The sequence below is a fragment of the Plasmodium yoelii genome (assembly GCF_900002385.2).
Source record: "Plasmodium yoelii strain 17X genome assembly, chromosome: 13".
In the NCBI taxonomy this organism is placed as follows: Eukaryota; Apicomplexa; class Aconoidasida; order Haemosporida; family Plasmodiidae; genus Plasmodium; species Plasmodium yoelii.
The window spans coordinates 3,018,376-3,033,250 of record NC_036185.2 but is presented as its reverse complement, the minus strand read 5'-3'; the positions used below and the strand labels follow the sequence as shown (position 1 = coordinate 3,033,250).

The 14,875-nt window shown below is 25.0% G+C and overlaps 4 protein-coding genes across 4 annotated transcripts; all 4 read right to left on the bottom strand.

Annotated features, from left to right (window-relative positions):
• Positions 1–2,334: 2,334 nt before the first annotated feature.
• PY17X_1374700 (PIR protein) lies at positions 2,335–3,286 on the bottom strand (the record flags this gene model as incomplete). The annotated part of the gene is made up of 2 exons (XM_022957373.2): positions 2,335–3,141; positions 3,272–3,286. The coding sequence occupies 2 exons, from the start codon at positions 3,284–3,286 to the stop codon at positions 2,335–2,337; spliced, it is 822 nt and encodes a 273-aa protein (XP_022813800.2).
• Positions 3,287–5,590: 2,304 nt separating this feature from the next.
• Positions 5,591–6,694, bottom strand: PY17X_1374600 (uncharacterized protein; the record flags this gene model as incomplete). The annotated part of the gene is made up of 3 exons (XM_723431.1): positions 5,591–5,677; positions 5,762–6,538; positions 6,680–6,694. 3 exons carry the CDS (start codon positions 6,692–6,694, stop codon positions 5,591–5,593), a joined length of 879 nt encoding a protein of 292 aa, XP_728524.1.
• A 2,635-nt stretch (positions 6,695–9,329) lies between these two features.
• PY17X_1374500 (PIR protein) lies at positions 9,330–10,402 on the bottom strand (the record flags this gene model as incomplete). The annotated part of the gene is made up of 3 exons (XM_022957371.1): positions 9,330–9,410; positions 9,500–10,279; positions 10,388–10,402. The coding sequence occupies 3 exons, from the start codon at positions 10,400–10,402 to the stop codon at positions 9,330–9,332; spliced, it is 876 nt and encodes a 291-aa protein (XP_022813799.1).
• Positions 10,403–12,719: 2,317 nt separating this feature from the next.
• On the bottom strand, positions 12,720–13,840 carry PY17X_1374400 (PIR protein; the record flags this gene model as incomplete). The annotated part of the gene is made up of 3 exons (XM_022957370.1): positions 12,720–12,806; positions 12,894–13,685; positions 13,826–13,840. The coding sequence occupies 3 exons, from the start codon at positions 13,838–13,840 to the stop codon at positions 12,720–12,722; spliced, it is 894 nt and encodes a 297-aa protein (XP_022813798.1).
• Positions 13,841–14,875: the final 1,035 nt, after the last annotated feature.

Sequence of the window (14,875 nt, the reverse complement as noted above, 5' to 3'; positions counted from 1 at the left end):
ACCCTAAAACCCTGAACCCTGAACCCTAAACCCTGAACCCTAACCTGAACCCTGAACCCTAAACCCTGAACCCTGAACCCTACCCTAAACCCTGAAACCCTGAACCCTAAACCCTGAACCCTAAACCCTGAACCCTAACCCTGAACCCTAAACCCTGAACCCTAACCCTGAACCCTGAACCCTGAACCCTAAACCCTGAACCCTGAACCCTAAACCCTGAACCCTAAACCCTGAACCCTGAACCCTAAACCCTGAACCCTAAACCCTGAACCCTGAACCCTAAACCCTGAACCCTGAACCCTGAACCCTAAACCCTGAACCCTAAACCCTGAACCCTAAACCCTGAACCCTGAACCCTAAACCCTGAACCCTAAACCCTAAACCCTGAACCCTGAACCCTAAACCCTGAACCCTAAACCCTGAACCCTAAACCCTGAACCCTGAACCCTGAACCCTGAACCCTAAACCCTGAACCCTGAACCCTAACCCTGAACCCTAAACCCTGAACCCTGAACCCTGAACCCTAACCCTGAACCCTGAACCCTAAACCCTGAACCCTAAACCCTGAACCCTAAACCCTGAACCCTAAACCCTGAACCCTGAACCCTAAACCCTGAACCCTAAACCCTGAACCCTGAACCCTAAACCCTGAACCCTGAACCCTGAACCCTAAACCCTGAACCCTGAACCCTGAACCCTGAACCCTGAACCCTGAACCCTGAACCCTGAACCCTAAACCCTAAACCCTGAACCCTGAACCCTGAACCCTAAACCCTGAACCCTGAACCCTAAACCCTGAACCCTGAACCCTGAACCCTGAACCCTAAACCCTGAACCCTGAACCCTAAACCCTGAACCCTGAACCCTGAACCCTAAACCCTGAACCCTGAACCCTGAACCCTAAACCCTGAACCCTGAACCCTAAACCCTGAACCCTAAACCCTGAACCCTAAACCCTGAACCCTAAACCCTGAACCCTAAACCCTAAACCCTGAACCCTAAACCCTGAAACCCTGAACCCTAAACCCTGAACCCTGAAACCCTAAACCCTGAACCCTGAACCCTAAACCCTGAACCCTGAACCCTAAACCCTGAACCCTGAACCCTGAACCCTAAACCCTGAACCCTGAACCCTGAACCCTAAACCCTGAACCCTAAACCCTGAACCCTGAACCCTAAACCCTGAAACCCTGAACCCTAAACCCTGAACCCTGAACCCTAACCCTGAACCCTGAACCCTAAACCCTGAACCCTGAACCCTGAAACCCTGAACCCTGAACCCTAAACCCTGAACCCTGAAACCCTGAACCCTAAACCCTGAACCCTAACCCTGAACCCTAAACCCTGAACCCTAAACCCTGAACCCTAAACCCTGAACCCTGAACCCTAAACCCTGAACCCTAAACCCTGAACCCTAAACCCTGAACCCTGAACCCTAAACCCTGAACCCTGAACCCTAAACCCTGAACCCTAAACCCTGAACCCTAACCCTAAACCCTGAACCCTGAACCCTGAACCCTGAACCCTAAACCCTGAACCCTGAACCCTAAACCCTGAACCCTGAACCCTAAACCCTGAACCCTGAACCCTGAACCCTAAACCCTGAACCCTAAACCCTGAACCCTAAACCCTGAACCCTAAACCCTGAACCCTGAACCCTAAACCCTGAACCCTGAACCCTGAACCCTGAAACCCTGAAACCCTAAAACCCTGAACCCTAAACCCTGAACCCTGAACCCTAAACCCTGAACCCCTGAACCCTAAACCCTGAACCCTGAACCCTAAACCCTGAACCCTAAACCCTGAACCCTAAACCCTGAACCCTGAACCCTAAACCCTGAACCCTGAACCCTGAACCCTAAACCCTAAACCCTGAACCCTGAACCCTAAACCCTGAACCCTGAACCCTGAACCCTGAACCCTGAACCCTGAACCCTAAAACCCTGAACCCTGAACCCTAAACCCTGAACCCTGAACCCTAAACCCTGAACCCTGAACCCTGAACCCTGAACCCTAAACCCTGAACCCTAAACCCTAAACCCTGAACCCTAAACCCTAAACCCTAAACCCTGAACCCTGAACCCTAAACCCTGAACCCTAAACCCTGAACCCTGAACCCTGAACCCTGAACCCTAAACCCTAAACCCTGAACCCTGAACCCTGAACCCTAAACCCTGAACCCTGAACCCTGAACCCTGAACCCTAAACCCTGAACCCTAAACCCTGAACCCTGAACCCTGAACCCTGAACCCTGAACCCTAAACCCTGAACCCTAACCCTGAACCCTAAACCCTGAACCCTAAACCCTGAACCCTAAACCCTGAACCCTGAACCCTAAACCCTAAACCCTGAACCCTGAACCCTGAACCCTAAACCCTGAACCCTAAACCCTGAACCCTGAACCCTAAACCCTGAACCAGGAATTTTTTCTGTTTCTATCGTTGGAAGGGATGAAGATTTGCAACACTGAGTATCATTACATTTCTTTATTAAATTATCATAATCGGTTGATAAAGTGCACAATACTTGTTTATATGAACTGTCATTAGTGCTATTATATTCCTCGTAAAGTTCTTCATATTGTTTAACAAATTCATTAGCTTTTTCCGAATAGTTTGTGCAATCTTTCTTTTTTTCATCAAAATCAGTATACATTTCACATAATAATTTAAATGCTTTATAAAATTTAGATGCATTATTACTATCCATATTCAACAAATACCATTTTTTATCTATAATATCCTTATAATCCTTATAATCAGTTAATTTATCTATTTTCTTTTTATACTTATCACACTCATGTATGTATGCACTATAAAAACACGTTATAATGTTTTCTTCTTCACTATATTTCAGGTTTATCATATAACTTAACCATATCAAAATGTAATCAACAATATTGATGTTATTTTTTGCAAGAGAGGGATCCACACCACATTCCTTAATGAATTCATCCAACAAATATACACATCCAGCACTTATTTTATCGAAATCACTTTGAAAATTATTATTACAAAAACTACTTGAAAAATCAACATTATCACAATAATTATTTAAAAAAATATTATCTTTAAATTGATACGTTTTATTATCACCCAATTCATCGGAAATCGCGTTCCTTACATCCTGGAACTTTTTACACTAAAAAAACATTTAAAAAAGTATAATAAAAATATGTTAATGAAACTCTTATAAAATAAAGTTTAATGATATATATAATACTATATCAAAAAATATAAAGGGAAATATTATTATTAAAAAATAAATATACCATCGTTTTATTCATTTTGATGGGGTTTTATTTTTGATTTTTAAATTAAGTAGAATCATTCTCTTTTTATATCCATTGAACCAAATATGTGACGAATTACTTTAACCCAATATATAACAGCTGTCTGTAGTTAAATATATTATATGTTTTCAATAATTAAATTAATATGGAATAGTAAAATAATGTTATTACTAAAGAAATGTTCTATTTGTGTATATGCTAATTAGCTAAGTTACCTTAAATAGAGAGTTGCTTAATACAATTTTTATTAAATATATATGTAATGAGTTTTATACAAAAAGACTATTATTAATAAAATATGGTATAACTTTATTATAAAAATTAATATAATTTTATAAAGAATTTAAAGTATGCTTGGACATAGAAAAGGAATATATTTATATCTTATGTTTTGATGATTGTTCCTCAAAAAATTAAATTCTGTATAAATCTAAAAAGTTAAAAATTATATTATTACTATAATCCTTAAAATATATAAATAGTCATTTTTTTAAATATATTAAATATTTACATACTTATTTCTAATACAATAAACCACAGTTTTATTAAAAATATAGTATTTTCAAATTAAGTTATTTTACTTACATCTATATGCAAATTATATTAATTTATATTGTTTTTAATGAATGTAGATAAATTCATAATTCATTTTAATGAGTCCAATAACATTATTTTTATTCCTATATATTTCAATTTATAAATATACATTATTGAGTAATTTTACAATATATTTACGCATATTTTCCACTGTCAAAACAACATTTAGCACTGAACCAATACTTATTATGCTATTTATAAGCTTAAATAAGTCTTTGAATGCATGTTATTTTTAAAATAATGCTTAGTAAATATTAACAAATAAATAAGTATTGATGGAAATTTTAAAGTATAATAAAAAACTATGTTTAATTAGGTTATTATATTTCACTTTAAGAGGAGAGAGATAAGATATATTTGCTCTTTTAATATATAAATTTAGATAAATATTCGTTAAATTTTCTACATTGTTTATTTTTATCTTATATATTTTATTGTTATAATTATCAATGTATATACAATCTAATCATTTATTATAAATTCTATATTTTATTAGTTCTATGGTAAAATAATACTATTTGTGATTAAATACGATTAATTAAACAATAATAAAATAAAATTTAATACTAATTGAGTTTTTAGTCATTTCTCCATTGATTCACGTTTTTAAAATATAAAATCACATATCCCAAATTTAATTTTTAACAAATATATAAAAATTATATTATTATAATGTATCATTATGCGTCTTTTCGATAAAATTAATATTAATATTTAATTATATGAAGGTTCCATAATGTAACAACATTTCAATATTAGTTACTGGTATAGTATTTTATTATATTATATACATGGTATATAATAATAACGCATTATATCTATCATATTATTTGCATTTGTTAAAACAAAATATTATATCAAATTTTATTAATTTACTTTTATTTTTTAACTATTTTAAATATAATATATTATACCTCAAATCTTTAAAATTCAAAATCAATAGTGATTAATCTAATATTATATCTTTATAGTAAATAAATTAAAATATATAGAACTATTTCTATAATTCGAACTTAAAATATTAGCATAAAATGAACTAAATACAATTGAAAATTAAAAGAATAGTATAAATACATCTATAATTTAATTTTTTATTAATATGCATATTTTTATGTATTACTAAAAATGTTAGATGTATAAAACATATTTTATAGATAATGTTGTACTGTCGATTCTCGATCGATATTACATGCATCTATATTTTATTAATATATATTATTACAGTTCTGTTATCAAAATACGATTTAAATTAACATAATATGATACAAATAATAAGTTTACTAAATAAAATGTTTCATCAAATAAAGAAATATATTATGATATATCATAATATAAATTAATATATGCAATATAGATATATTTTTTTAATCATATTAAATCGATATGAACGCTCAATTATATATATTATAACTTATGAAAAAATGTTATATGACCCTTTTCATATTAATGGCTATGTTCCTTTTGGAGTGCATATTTAGACTTCATTTCGTGATTAAACATACATGTATAGTAAATATATTTAGTTAGTGTTCAAATTATAAAAAATTAAAAATATAATACTTAACACTAACTCGAATATGGGTTCGACAACATAAAAACTATATAAAAATTATCCAAAAAATACTCCCCAATAGACAATTTATTAAAATATATAAATCATTATTACTATTCCTTAAATAGGCATTCTCTTTGAATCATATATTATTTATTCATTCTCTTCTTTATGTTTTTTATTTTTTCTCTTAAATATTGTTTTTGAACTCGTTTCCGAAATCCAAATAACGAATACTAATATAAAATGTTAAAAAACGTATAATTTTGTTAATGTTTGCATATATATAATAATTTTTTTTTTTATTCCTTATTATTTACCTTATAAGAAATTCCTAAAAAAATTGCTATTGCAACTAATATCGATAAAATTGGAATTAATTTGATTGCTATCGATGAACCTGATGTAACTTCAGATCTTTGTTCAGAATTCTCGTTTATTATCCCTGGAATGGATGGAAAATTTTTACATTTTTTTTTTAAATTATCATAATCAATTAATAAAGTAAGAAATACATGAGAATAGGAGTTATCTTCATTAATGTTATGATCTATGTTAAATTTTTCATATTTGTCAACAAATTGACGAGCTTTTTCCAAACATTTCGCACAATTTGAGTTGTTTGTAGCAAGTTCATTATACATGTCACATAATGTATTAAATGCATCATATAATTTAGATATAATGCTCATATCCATACTTAAAAAATAATCATTTCTATCTATAAGATCCTTATAACAATTATAACCACTAATATAATTTATATTATTAGTATACTTATCACCATCCTTTACATATGTTTTATAAAAACTATCTATACTGTTGTTTTCTTTAGTTTTGATCAGGTTTAACATATAACTTAACCATATCAAAATGTATTCAACAGTATTTATGTTACTCTTTGCAGCCATCTCAAACGCAGAAACATCCTTAAAGAATGTATCAAAAAAATATAAACATCCAGCACTAATTTTATCGAGATTATTATCACAATTATTAGTACAATATTTTTTCAAACGATCATCATCAATATTTTTATAATTTCCTTCAATCAATTCATGGGGTAACCATTCCCTTACATTCTGGAACTTTTTACACTAAGAAGACATTTAAAAACAATTAATAAAAACGTGTATTATTGAAAATTTTATTAAAATAAGGTTTAATGATATTTATATATAATATCAAAAAATATAAAGGAAATTATTATTATTATTATTATTAAAAAGTGCATATACTATTTCGGCATCCATTATGATGAAATTTCATTTTATATTTGTAGATTAAGTAGAATCATGTTATTTTATATACGATACACCAAATATGTGACGCAAATGCTTTAACCCAATATATAACAACTGTCTGTAGTTAAATATATTATAAGTTTTTCAATAATTAAATTAATATAGAATAATATAATAATATTATTACAAAGAAACGCTCTATTTCAGTTTATGATAATTACCTAAATTACCATAAATAGAGGGATTCTTAACAAACTTTTGATTAAATATATGATGCATTTTATACAAAAAGACTATTGTTAATAAAATATGGTATAACTTTATTATAAAAATTGATACATTTTTATAATGAATTTAAAGTATGTTTGAACATAGAAAAGGAATCTATTTATATTTTATGTTTTAATGATTTAAATTCTAAAACTTAAATACTGTATAAATCTAAAAAAATAAAAAATTATATTATTACTATAATCCTTGAAGTATATAAATAGTTATTTTTTAAAATATATTAAATATTTATGTTATTGTTTCTAATACTATATACCAATATTTTATTAAAATTATAACATTTACAAAATAAGTTGCATTGTTTCATTTTCTATACAAGTTATATAAATTGATATTGTTTTTATTTAATATATAGAAATTAAAAAAAAAATTAATGCATTAAATAACCCTTTTTTATTTGTATATACTCCAATCTATATGTATACCTTATTGGGAAATTTATATTTTATTTTATGCATAATTTCCGTTCTTTAAAACAATTAGCACTGAATCCGTATTTGTAAGCTTAAATAAGTTTTTATATGTAGATTGTTTTTAAAATAATGCTTAGTAAATATTAACAAATAAATAAGTATTGATGCAAATTTTAAAGTATAATAGAAAACTATGTTTAATTAGGTTGTTATATTACCTTTAAGAGGAGAGAGATAAGATATATTTGTTATTTTAATATATAAATTTAGATAAATATTCGCTAAATTCTCTACATATTTCATTTTTATTTTATATATTTTATTTTTATAGTTATCAATGTATACAAATTCAAATAATTTATTAATATTCTATATTTTATTAATTCTACGATAAAACAATGCTAATTTTGATTATAAAATGACGATTCATTAAACAATGATAATATAATATGGAATAATAAAAAAATATTTAACGTTAATTGAGTCTTTCGCCTTTTCTCTATTTATCCAATTTTTTATAATATAAAACTACAAATCCCAAATTGGATCTTTAACAAAATATATAACATTGATACCTTTATAATGTATGATTATGTGTCTTTTCGATAAAATTAATATTTAATTATATAAAGTTTCCACAATAAAGCAATGTTTCAATATTGGTTATTAGTAGAGTATTTTATTATATTATATGTATAGTCATATAATAGTAACGCATTCTATATATCATATTATTTATAATTATTTGAACAAACTATAATATTAAATTTTATTAATATACTTATATTTTTTCTTTTAACTTTTTAAAATATAATTTATTTATACTTCATATCTTTAAAATTTAAAAATTAATAGTGATTAATATAATATTATACCTTTATAGTAAATAAATTAATATATAGAGAAATATTTCTATCAATATAAATTAAAAAATTAACATAAATGCAAAGTATTGAAATGAAAAAAATAAGTATTATATATATTTATAATTTATAAATTTATTATATATATATCTATAGTGTATTTTTTATGTATTACTAAAAATGTTAGAAGGATAATAATATTTTATAGACAATGTCATTTTGTCGATTCTTAATCGATGTTCCATGCATCTATATTTTATTACTATCTATTATATATTGGTAATATATTTAATTAATAATAAAAATATACCCATTAATCTGAAGGAATATTATAATGTAGAGGAATATTCAATATAAATCAAATTATAATTTATACTCTGATATATATAATTATTATACTGTTCGGTTATCAAAATACGATTTAAATTAAAAGAAATATGATACAAATAATAAGTTTTACTAAATAAAATGGTTCATCAAATAAATATATTATGGCATGCATAATTCAAGATACACCCTTTGATTAACAAACTTTATACATAGATAATACGCGTTCTTATGTATAGTTAGTCAACAAATAGCAATAAAATATATAATACAAAGTTATAATATTCCCACATTTAATATATATGAACGAATTAGACATAAGTATTATAACTTATAAAATATGTTATACGAACTCTTTCATATTAGCTTATCCCCCTTTTTGGTTGCATATTTGGACTTTTGAATTTCAGATAATGATTAAACAAACGAGGGTGGTATATATATTTAATCAGTGTTCAAATTATAAAAAAATAAATAAAGATATAATACTTAACTCGAACACGAATATGGATTCGACAAAAATAATTTCAATCCTGATACACAACATAAAAACTATATAAAAATTATGCAAAAACATACAAAAATACAATAAATATACATATATAAAATTATATTTTATTAATTCATTATTTAAATATTCTTATAAACACAAACATTATGATCACAAATTACTTTCAAATAAACAGTTTCTTAAAATATATTAATAATTATTACTATTCCTGAAATAGTCACTACTCTTCGAATCACATGTTAATGACTTATTTTCCTCTTTATTTTTTTGATTCTTAAATTGAGTTTTTGAATCATTTTCCTAAAGTCAAATGATGAACGCTAATATAAAAATAGTAAAAAATAAATGTTAATTTTGTAGTAATGATATATATTTTAAATATTATATTTTCGTCTGATTTATTATTTACCTTATATACAATTCCTAAATAGATGATTAATCCAAAAAAAATAAATGTCATTGGAATTACTGAAATTTGCATAGATGAATTTCGTAAAAATGATTTTGTTGCTCTTCCTGTTGGAAGACTTGGTAATTGTATAGGATTAGTAGTCCTGTTAGCACATTTAGTTTTTAATTTATTATAATCAGTTAATAAAGCATACAATATTTTACTATGTATGGTATCTTCAATATTATAATAATCGTTGAGATCTGTATATTTATTCAAAAAATGAATAGCATTATCTGATAGTGTGTTGTCATATATATTCCTTGTAGCATTATCATACATACTACATAATAATTTGAATGGTTCATAAAATTTAGCCATCTCTTGAATATTAATATTCAACAAATCACTTTTTTTATTTATTATATCCTTAATATTTGTACATTTATTAGCATTTAGTATAAGATTAGTATAAGTTTGATTATTTACATATTCAGTATAAAAATCGCTTACTTTAGTGAAACTATGGCCTGTGATTTGATTTAATTTGTAACTTAACCATGAAATAATATATAGAAAAATTGCATTAGTATTATTTTCATCAGAATTTGTATTTTTGAATTTAGAACAATTTTTTTCAAATAACAATAAGAATCCAGCCGTAATCTTATCGAGATCGGTATTGCAGTAACTATTAGGGCAGTAATTATTGACACTACCAAAATCATTAAAAAAGCCTGACGGTTTTTCTTCCAAATTATCAGGTAAATAAACCCTCAAAAGATCAAAGTTTAAACACTAAGAAACCATTTAAAAAAAATTGATAAAAATATGTATTAAGAAAATTTTATTAAAATAAAAATTAATGAACTTTATAGGAAATATAATATAAAAAAGTGTATATACTATATCATCATCCATTATGATAGAATATAATTTATAATCTATAGGTTAAGGGTGTATCATATTATATATATATATATATACATACTAAAATAGGTAATACAATTATTTAACCCTATATACAGCAATTATCTGTAGATAAAAATGTTTTTATTGTTATTAATTTCAATTTAAAGTTAATATGGAACAATATATACTTTTATGGCAGTTAGATCAATTGCCTTATTTTGGGGGTGTTTAATACATTTTTTATCATTGTATATATAATACAATTTATGCATAAAATAATTATTACTAATAACATTCTACATAATTTTATTATAAAATATTAAGGAATTTTATAATGAATTTAAAAAATATATACTTATAGATATGCTTTAATATAGAATAAAAACAACTTACTAAAACTTAAATACTGTATAAATCTAAAAAATAAAAAATTATATTATTACTATAATCCTTAAAAGTATATAAATAGTCATTTTTTAAAAAATATTAAATACTTATATACTTGTTTCTAATATTACATAACTTTTATTTTTATAAAGTTATAGCATTTACAAAATAAGTTGCATCGTCCCATTTTTTAATTGCATGTACATAATTTTAATATTGTTTTTAATGAACATAAATAAATTCATAATCCATTTTAATGTTTCCAATAACTTTATTTTTATTCTTATATACTTCAATTTATAAATATACCTTATTGGGTAATTTTAGAATACATGTTGCACATCTTTCCCACGGTTTAAAACGATAATTAGCACTGAACCCGTATTTATAACCTTAAATAAGTCTTCGAATGCATATTATTTTTAAAATAATGCTTAGTGAATATTAACAAATAAATAAGTATTGATGCAAATCTTAAAGTATAATAGAAACTATGTTTAATTAAGTTGTTAAATTGTTCTTTAAGAGGAGAGAGATAAGATATATTTGCCATTTTAATATATAAATTTATATAAATATTCGCTAAATGTTATGCATTGTTCATTTTTATCTTATATATTTTACTGTTATTGTTATCAATGTATTTATATTCAAATAATTTATTAAAAATTCCATATTTTATTAATTCTACGGTAAAACAATCCTATTTTAAATTAAAAAAATTATTAATCATTAAACAATGATAACATAATTCGCGTTAATATGGAATTATAAAATTGAATTTAACATTATTTGAGTCTTTACCCTTTTCTCTATTTATCCAGTTTTTTATAATATAAAACTACAAATCCTAAATTCGATTTTTAACAAATATATAAAAATTATATTATCATAATGTTATTATGATGTGTCTTTTCAATAATATTAATATTTAATTATATAAATTTTCCACAATAAACAATATTTCAGTATTATTTATTGGTAGAGTATTTTGTTATATTATATGTATAGGTATAAATAATAACTTTAGTTCTATCTATCATATTATTTATAATTATTATAATAAAATATGATATTAAAATTTATTAATATACTTATATTTTATTTTTTTTAAATTTTAAATGTAATATATTTATACTTAAAAACTATAAAGCTTAAAAATTAATATTAATTAATCTATTATTATACCTTATGGCAATAAATTAAGGAGCATAAAACAACTTTTATTATTACTAATTTTAATCAAATGTAAAATACAAAAGAGAATAGTAACTATAATTAAAACTTAAAATATATTGTGTATATAGTGTATTCTTTATGTATTAAAAAATTGTTAGAAGCATAATAATATTTTATAGACTATGTTATATTCTCGATCGATATACCATGCATCTATATTTTTTGACTATCTATTATTACCGTTCAATTGGCATAATATAATTTAAATCAAAATAATTGTAAAACGTGATAGAAGTTTTGCTAAATAAAACTGTTCATGAAATAAAGAAACATATTGTGTTATGCATAATTCAATATAATTTGGGGTTTACAAGTCTTATATAATATATAATAAGGGTTCTTAAATATAGTTAACCAAAAATTAGAAATAAATATATATGAACGAATTAGACATAAGTATTATAACTTATAAAATATGTTATGCTACTCTTTTCATATTAATGGCTATATCCCCTTTTTTGTTGCATATTTGGGCTTCAGGTTGAGATTAAACATACGGAATTATACATATATTAAATTAGTCTTCAAGTTATAAAAAAATAAATACAATATAATACTTAATCCTAACCAGAATATGGGTTCCACAACATAAAACAATATAAAAACTATGATAAAAAATTACTTCGAAATAGACAGTTTCTTAACATATATAAATCATTATTACTATTCCTGGAATTATCACTACTCTTCGAATCACATATTAATGATTCATTTTCTTCTTTATAGTTTTTATTTTTTCTCTTAATTTTTGTTTTTGAAATCGTTTCCGAAATCCAAATAACGAATACTAATATAAAATGTTAAGAAATGTACATTTTTTTGTTAATTTTTCATATATATAATGAAAATAATTTTTAAATTCCTTATTATTTACCTTATAAGAAATTCCTAAAAGAAATGCTATTGCACCAAATACCGATAAAACTGAAATTAATTTGTTTCCTATCGACGAACTTGATGATGTATCTTCAGAAATTAGTCCAGAATTTTGCATTGTTTCTATCGATGGGAAGGATGAATTACCGTTACATTTATCTTTTAATTTATTATAATCAGTTAATAAAGTAGACAACATTTTATTATATGAACTGCCATTAGTATTATTAGGATCTTCATTAAGTTTTTTATATTTTTCAACAAATTCATTAGCTTTTTCCGAACATTTTTTGCAATTTGACGTGTCTTTATTAAAATCAGTATACATTTTACATAATAATTTAAATGCATCATACAATGTAGATATACTATTTTTATCCATGTCCTTATTCATCAAATTGTGTCTTTTTTCTATAATATCCTTAAAAGTACGACAACCTTCAACATTGTCTACAGTACTTTTATATTTTGCATTATTATTTATAAATGTGGTATAAAAATGTTTTATACTATCTTTATATGAATTTTCCTTTAGGATTAACATATAACTTAACCATAGAATAGTATAATCAACAACATTTATATTATTTTGCGCATAATACGATGACCCATAACTCCCCAAGAATTGATTAAGCAAATAAAAAAATCCGGCATTAATTTTTTCGAGATTACTATCACATTTATTACCATCACAATAACTATTTAAAAAAGTTGTATCTTTAAGTTGATACTTTCCATCATCGGTCAATGTATCGGGGAAATCTTCCCATACATTCTCGAACTTTTCACACTAGGAAAAGATTTAAAAACATTTATTAGAAATGTATATTATTGAACATTTTATTAAAATAAAGTTTAATGATATTTAAATATAATACAATATCAACAAATGTAAAGGAAATTATTATTATTATTAATAAATGCATTTACCAGATTTTTATCCATTGTGATGAAATTTCATTTTGTATTTGTAATTGAGTAGAATCAGGTTGTTTTATATACACTGACCCCAGTATATGATGCAAATACTTTAATCCTATATATAACAAGTGTCTGTAGTTAAATATATTATATGTTTTTCAATAATTAAATTAATATAGAATAATAAAATAATATTATTGCTAAAAAAGGTTTTATTTATGTTTATGATAATTAGCTTAATTACCTTAAATAGAGGGGTGCTTATAATACATTTTTGATTAAATGTAAATATGATGCATTTTATACAAAAAATGCTATTTTTATTAACATCTAATATAATTTTATTATAAAAATGAATATACTTTTATAATGAATTAAAGTATGTTTGAACATATAAAAGGAATATATTATATCTTCTGTTTTAATGATTCCCCTTCTAAAACTTAAATACTGTATAAATTTAAAAAATAATAAATTATATTATTACTATAATCCTTAAAAGCATATAAATAGTCTTTTTTTAAAATATATTAAATACTATATACTTGTTTCTTATAATATATACCAATATTTTATTAAAATTATAACATTTATAAAATAAGTTGCATTGCTCCCTTTTTTAATTGCATGTACATAATTTTAATATTGTTTTTATTTAATATAGATAAATTAAAAAATAAATTTAATGAATTAAGTAGTAATATTTTTATTCCTATATATTTCAATTTAAAAATATACCTTATTAGGTAATTTTATAATATATTTTGCACATATTTCTCACGGTTTAAAACGAGAATTAGCATTGGACCCGTATTTATAATCTTAAATAAGTCTTTAAATGCCTATTGTTTTTAAAATAATACTTAGTATATATTAAATATTAACAAATTAATAAGTGTTGATGTAAATTTTAAAGTATAATAAAAAACTATGTGTAATTAGGTTGATATATTTGCATTTTAGATAGGAGAGATAAGGGAAGTATGCTTTTTTAAGACAATGATGTAGCCATATAAGATTTACCTATTCTATATAACTAATTATATCTTGTATTATTTT